This window comes from Salmo salar, chromosome ssa20 (assembly GCF_905237065.1).
Source record: "Salmo salar chromosome ssa20, Ssal_v3.1, whole genome shotgun sequence".
NCBI classification, from domain to species: domain Eukaryota; kingdom Metazoa; phylum Chordata; class Actinopteri; order Salmoniformes; family Salmonidae; genus Salmo; species Salmo salar.
The window spans coordinates 6,024,054-6,031,402 of record NC_059461.1 but is presented as its reverse complement, the minus strand read 5'-3'; the positions used below and the strand labels follow the sequence as shown (position 1 = coordinate 6,031,402).

Sequence of the window (7,349 nt, the reverse complement as noted above, 5' to 3'; positions counted from 1 at the left end):
AAGCTGTTTACAGGCACAGTCAACTTAGTAAACTTCTGACCCACTGGAATTGTGATACAGTGAATTATAAGTGAAATAATCTGTCTGTAAACAATTGTTGGAAAAATTACTTGTTTCATGCACAAAGTAGATGTCCTAACCGACTTGTCAAAACTATAGTTTGTTAACAAGAAATATGTGGAGTGGTTGAAAAACGAGTTTTAATGATTCCAACCTAAGTCTATGTAACCTGCCCGACTTCAACTATACATTAAATACATGAAATGGTCATTCAGAAGTCTTGGCCACTGGAATAAAATAGTTTTTTTTTAAAAGTCTAATAAATTGCCTACCCATTTCCTGAATGCTGTAATTTATTCACATGTGTTTGTATACAGGGAAATAAAACTATAACCAACGACAACAAGAGTATATAGCCGAGCCTCAATTCAAAGGCTGTAGATGCTGGATGTGTAGCCTCACCTCAAACCGCCGTGCAATTGTAATGTCTCCAAAATTGCCAGAGGGCGCAGTTCCTGATCGGGACACAAAACCCTTTACGGCTTTGTTGGATTGGTAAACCTGTTTTAAAGCGAAATTATAGACAATGCATTGTCGGATGGGAGGCTGTTTGAGGAGCGCTCGGGGCATCTATCTCATTTCTCACTGAGTTGAAGCATAGGTTGGGCTCCATTCTAAAGCCAACCCCTCCGCTAAAACACGGCCCAATTTGGAGTGTGGTTTTATCATGCAGGAAGGATGGATGGTAAAAATATTTTTTTCTGACATCTTTGATACGCTGAGATTATTTGTTTTGTGTCTGCAAGATGGAGCCGCAAATGATGTCCTGCCTCGTTTTCTTGGCTTTTTCGTTTTCAGAAAACGTCGGATGTATTAGAGGAAGGGTTGGACCTAAAGTGACCGAAAAGGTTAGTAGAGCATCGTGCTATCATGTTATTTTATGCGACGTCGGAGAATACACAAACACAGGCTTGCCTCACGGGGGAATTCGATGGAAGCCTTCAAAGAACAGCTGTATTGTTGAATACATAGCACGAGAAGCTACATGTTCATAACAGGTATAGCACAATAACAGCACACTGTATTTATCCCATTCTTACGTTAAACGGTTTGGTAGCATACACATATCGACATAGGAGACTCGGGAGCTAGGAATAATTAACCGGAGATTAAACTCAACATAGCCTATTTTTTTTTTATAGAAGTAGGCTAGCTACTGCCAAATGTGCAAGGCATTGAATGGAAGGAGTCGGGCTATAAAAGCCAAGCTATTCCACATAATATGCTATACTCATTCCCCATTGCACCATTTAGGAAAATATCCTTTATAAATGCAGCTTGTAGGCTTATGTTTATGGGATATCTCAGCCATTCAAATTTGTATAATATGTATTTACAATCCATAAATGTGTAAATAAAAAGTGGGCCTATTTAGGCAAACGTCAAAGGTTCAGATTGTTCTACTGTCAAATGCCACCAGTGTCCACCACCATTAAGATAAAGTGACTTTAAGCCTGTGCAACTAGATGAGACATTTTCTCCAGTTCTCCAATATATCATATATCATAGGAGTCAAATATGATAACTTCTGTTTTACATTTCTCAACGAACTCTACTCTATAAACTGTACTGTATAACTCTACAGTATATGAATACATAATTGAAGCTCATATGTTTTGTGTTTGTCTCCCTATCCCAGGTGTTCTTTGACATCACTGTGGCAGGTCATGAAGTTGGCCGGATCGTGATTGGCCTGTTTGGAGATGTTGTTCCCCTGACTGTGAATAACTTTGTGGCTCTTGCCACAGGGGAGGTAAGTCTACTGTACGCTGTCTGTGAAACCTGTTATTGTTGTGTGATTAAACAACACAAATAAAAGCATCTGAATACCTATATCCATCCATAGATCATAGGTCTTAAGAGTTGACATGATGTTGCTTTGGCAGAGTAGACAGAACATGCCATCTTGATCTCAAATGGCACCCTATTCCCTAAATGGTGTACTTTTTACCAGGGCCCATAGGGGCTCTTGTCAAAAGTAGTCCACTAAGCTGGGAATATGGTGCGATTAACAGTATTTCATTCTAACACACGGTTGCTAGCTAATAGATCACCAGCATATTTCTTGCACAATTGCAAATGGATAAGCGATGCTCATTTGAATTTCCAAAATCGTTGTTTTTGCAGAAAGGATATGGCTACAAAGGAAGTACGTTTCACCGGGTGATCAAGGACTTCATGATCCAAGGAGGTGACTTCACAGCTGGAGATGGAAATGGAGGTAAGAAAGATTTAAGTATGATCACGTAGAGTTTGACCTGTCTTAGAAATTTGACCTCATGTTGAATGTTGGGAATAGTAACAATAATAATAATTCATTTAATTTGTAAGCGTTTTTCTCATAGCGCATCAACAAAGCAGAAAAGGTGGTTATGTACACTCCCTTAAAGTTCTCAGTGGGCCCGTCCTAGACGGAACCATATTCCCTATAGAGTGCACTACTTTTGACATGGGCCATAGTCTCCAGTTCCAGTGTCTCCATCTGTCACCACACAGTCCCTAAATGCTGTTTACTCATTTGCTGGCACAGGTAGAAGCATTTACGGGAACCAATTTGATGATGAGAACTTCAAGCTGAAGCACATGGGAGCAGGTTGGGTCAGCATGGCCAACGCGGGCCCAGACACCAATGGCTCTCAGTTCTTCATCACTGCGTCCAGGGCTCCATGGCTGGACGGGAAGCACGTGGTGTTTGGGAAGATCCTGGAGGGCATGGTAAGTGGAGGCACACTACTGGAGGCTCACAATTTGCTGTTAGAGTTTGAATTGTATTTTTGTGGCCACAGACATTGGAAAATCATCTGACACACAACACACACACACACACACAGGTGATACATAGTGGTCCAATTCAACACTAATACATATTCTAATCTTATTTTTTTCAGTCTGTGGTTCACACCATTGAGCTCCAAGACACAAATGACCGGAACCTGCCCTACACAGAGTGTGTCATTGTCAACAGTGGGAAGATAGAAGTCAAAGAGCCATTTATTGTGGATGTGGAGGGTTGGTAGGGTTATCACTATGCGTGTTACTGTATTCAGAGAAATATTATACAGTTGTTGTTTATGGCTCTCTAATGTGTATACTAACTTTTAACAAAATGAATACAATGAATTCAGTCATTATGAGAAGATGTCATTTACAATTAATATCTTAAAACTGTTGTAATTTAGTTTGTTAACCTACACTCATTAACTGCCAAAATGATCAGTATGTCATTTGCACTATCCACCCAGCACCTTGTCATGCTAAGCTGAAACAACTTGTAGTTTTTTACAATGTTGAAAGACTACACAAAGTATACAATACTTCACTTATTTTCACATATCAAATGTAATCACAGCAACTGTATGTTGTGAAATGTGTTTGAATATGTTAATGAGGTTCCCTTTGAATATGTTGCATTGTTATGGTGAGTATGTTTTATTATTTATGAGAAATTAAATTGTGGGGATTAATCTGGAAGATGTAGTAGTAAGCTGCAAAGTTATTAATATTTCAAACTATTGCACAATTGCATAGAAAATTGCTAGTGATTACTTCAGGGCAATTCCACGGTAACCGAATTACACTTTGACTCAGATGTTTCACTTTAAAATGTATGCCAAACAAAAACATTGATTTCCAAGTTTAACAAACCATATAACTCCATGCACAATGACTACTTTGAACAATTAACACTTACATTTACTAAAAGAACTCCGCAGATGCAAAGTTTGGTAATAGAATTACGGTAAAATCTCCCTCAGTTTCTTATGCAACCACGTTTTCCAATAATTAAGATTCAAATATGTATGCAGAAAGAATGGGGTATCAGTTATGACATGACACCTTGAGTTTGAAATTTATTTTGGTTATTGAACTTGTTTTGCATATTAGAGTTTTTTTCTACACACTGGCTATTATTGTAATGAGCATTTGGCTGGTACGGACCAGAGTACAGTATAGCACAGTAGAGTAGAATACAGTAAAGTAGATATGTTCAGCACCCTTCAACATTATTGTGTTTTGATGTACTTTTTCTGGTAGATGTTGTCCAAGACCAATTTTCCATCTGTTTGACCAGAAATCAAAGTCCAACATTTTTGGATGGATTTATATATATATATATATATGCCATGATTTCTCAAAAATATAGACTCTTAGCTTTGATTTTACACCCAATTTGACATGCTCCTATGAATTTCACATGTTGGTGCTTATGGATCCTTTTAGATGGAAATGCGCTTTGTTAAATAGGAATAATTTTCTTTAAAAATGTTCATCCATAGTTGTTTTAGAAACCTAGCAATTCATCAATCTTATCAGAAACAGTAGCTCGCCTTTCAGAGATATCCACAAGCATATCATATACAGTTGAACTCGGAAGTTTACATACACTTAGGTTGGAGTCATTAAAACTTGTTTTTCAACCACTCACTTATAGCTTGTCAATGAAAGATTACATAAAAAAGAAAAAAAACGGTTATTTTGTGTGTGCTTGATCTTGTGTATTCTGAACTATGTAACTCCTATCTTCTGATCATTTCCTCATAATGTTCCAGATGTATTCTTTCCAAATACACCAAGTTTTGGCATGTCAGAATCATGTAATTACACATGAATAGCAGTTACCTTTGGATATGTCTATTTAGACAGAAATCTCAATTTTGCCATTACATCTAAGAGGTTTTAATGTTCGCCTTGGGGGAGGAACGGGGGCCAGAGCATAAAGCACCGCCCCATACAAGTTGTAGTCTTTCAGAGACTGGAAAAAATGTGTCTGCTTGTATATTTATCAATTAATCCGCCGATAGGAACACCTCTGAAATACGTCCAATGGATCTATCGAACAAGGACAACCATATCAACACCCACAAAAACGTATAGTGCGATCAGTATAAAAAAGAGCCTTCGTGAAATGCCACGAAGCAGGACTACATTCATTTTTGGATCACTGACCTGCCTTCCTCCTGGGCAATTACATCTCACTGTCCTAGAAATGCCTCAGAAAGATGAAAACAAGCCCAGATTCCCCCAGGGGGAAATTCCCTTTTAAGAACAATTGGGAGGGTGGTGTTAATTTAGTCTCTCTAATGAGTCACCTAGAGGAAATAGGCTCTGCAAATTATGATACAAGGAAGAGTAGCTGCTGCTTTGGCGTCCATCAGTGGAGGCTCCTCAGAGGAAGGGGAGGACCATCGTCCTCAGAGAAATGTAATAAAAATAGAGAAACATTAAAAAAGTTATCCTTTTTAGAGCAACCTATTGTCACGTCCTGACCAGTAAAAGAGGTTATTGTAGTTTGGTCAGGACGTGGCAGGGGGTGTTTGTTTTATGTGTTCCGGGGTTTTTGGGTATTGTTCTATGTTTTGTATTTCTATGGTTTTTCTGTGTTGTGTATTTGTTTGTTGGCCTGGTATGGCTCTCAATCAGGAACAGCTGTACATCGTTGTTGCTTATTGGGAGTCATACTTAGGTAGCCCTTTTTCACCTGTCGTTTGTGGGAAGTTGTTTTTCCATTGCTGTGTGTAGCCTGCAAGACTGTTGGTCGTTTTCTTGTTTTGTAAGTGTTCAATAAAAGTAAATATGAGCACTCAACCCGCTGCGCCTTGGTCTACTCCATATGACGACCGTTACACCTATATTAAATATATTCATATGTCACCAAATAATCACAGGCAGATCGAACACTTGGAGGATGAGTCAGGCGCAGGAGACTGAGGTCCGTTTGAACAAACGTAATTTAATACTGCCAAGGGGCAAAATCCACATATAAGGCAGGGTGCACAAAAGTCAAATGACGAGAGGAAAGCTACACTCTAAAAGACAGACGGGGCGCAGCCCGGCAACCCTAATTCCTAAACGATACGTAGCAAAATGCAACTACGTTAATCTTACATCTAGAAGTTCCCTCTAGCGGAACACCGCTCCAATATCCAATGATTGGGCGTGGAGCGAAATACAAACTCCTCGAAAATCCGAAAACTTCCATTTTTCAAACATATGACTATTTTACAGCATTTTAAAGACAAGACTCTCCTTTATCTAACCACACTGTCCGATTTCAAAAAGGCTTTACAACGAAAGCAAAACATTAGATTATGTCAGGAGTACCCAGCCAGAAATAATCAGACACCCATTTTTCAAGCTAGCATATAATGTCACAAAAAACAAAACCACAGCTAAATGCAGCACTAACCTTTGATGATCTTCATCAGATGACACTCCTAGGACATTATGTTATACAATACATGCATGTTTTGTTCAATCAAGTTCATATTTATATCAAAAAACAGCTTTTTACATTAGCATGTGACGTTCAGAACTAGCATTCCCACCGAACACTTCCGGTGAATTTACTAAATTACTCACGATAAACGTTCACAAAAAACCTAACAATTATTTTAAGAATTATAGATACAGAACTCCTTTATGCAATCGCGGTGTCCGATTTTAAAATAGCTTTTCGGTGAAAGCACATTTTGCAATATTCTGAGTAGATAGCTTGCCATCACGGGCTAGCTAGTTTGACACCCAGCAAGTTTGGTACTCACCAAACTCAGATTTACTATAAGAAAAATTGGATTACCTTTGCTGTTCTTCGTCAGAATGCACTCCCAGGACTTCTACTTCAACAACAAATGTTGGTTTGGTTCCAAATAATCCATAGTTGTATCCAAATAGCGGCGTTTTGTTTGTGCGTTCAAGACACTATCCGAAGGGTAACGAAGGGTGACGCGCGGATGCGTATCGTGACAAAAAAATTCTAAATATTCCATTACCATACTTCGAAGCATGTCGAACGCTGTTCAAAATCAATTTTTATGCGATTTTTCTCGTAAAATAGCGATAATATTCCGACCGGTAGTCGTTGTTTTCGTTCAAAGACTGAAAAAGTAAAATGGACTCTTCACGTGCATGCGCACACCCGTCTCATTGTTCTCAGATCGACCACTTACCAAATGCGCTACTGTTTTTCAGCCAGTAACTGCAGAGTCATCATTCAATGTTCTGGCGCCTTCTAAGAGCCTATGGGAGCCTTAGAAAGTGTCACGTTACAGCAGAGATCTTCTGTTTTGGATAGAGATGACAAAGAAGGCCAAGAAATGGTCAGACAGGGTACTTCCTGTACAGAATCTTCTCAGGTTTTGGCCTGCCATTTGAGTTCTGTTATACTCACAGACACCATTCAAACAGTTTTAGAAACTTTGGAGTGTTTTCTATCCAAAGCTACTAATTATATGCATATTCTAGTTTCTGGGCAGGAGTAATAACCAGATTAAATCGGGTACGTTTTTTTA

At 38.8% G+C, this 7,349-nt stretch overlaps 1 protein-coding gene across 2 annotated transcripts; it reads left to right on the top strand.

Moving 5' to 3' along the window:
• Positions 1-473: 473 nt before the first annotated feature.
• Positions 474-3,788, top strand: LOC106580199 (peptidyl-prolyl cis-trans isomerase C). Of its 2 annotated transcripts, XM_014161004.2 has the most exons (6): positions 474-745; positions 859-908; positions 1,700-1,813; positions 2,188-2,281; positions 2,591-2,775; positions 2,949-3,788. In XM_014161004.2, the coding sequence occupies exons 1-6, from the start codon at positions 739-741 to the stop codon at positions 3,075-3,077; spliced, it is 579 nt and encodes a 192-aa protein (XP_014016479.1). In that variant the 5' UTR covers positions 474-738; the 3' UTR covers positions 3,078-3,788. The 2 variants fall into 2 exon arrangements, with proteins under 2 accessions (XP_014016479.1, XP_014016478.1); XM_014161003.2 differs by having other exon boundaries at positions 475-908.
• Positions 3,789-7,349: the final 3,561 nt, after the last annotated feature.

What these genes read in the sequence shown, in the direction of transcription:
- LOC106580199 (XM_014161003.2), top strand. Translation starts at nt 807, where the DNA reads ATGGAGCCGCAAATGATGTCCTGCCTCGTTTTCTTGGCTTTTTCGTTT. An exon ending in GACCTAAAGTGACCGAAAAG is followed by an intron (nt 909 to 1,699) that starts GTTAGTAGAGCA and finishes TCCCTATCCCAG; the next exon opens with GTGTTCTTTGACATCACTGT. An exon ending in GGAAGATCCTGGAGGGCATG is followed by an intron (nt 2,776 to 2,948) that starts GTAAGTGGAGGC and finishes TATTTTTTTCAG; the next exon opens with TCTGTGGTTCACACCATTGA.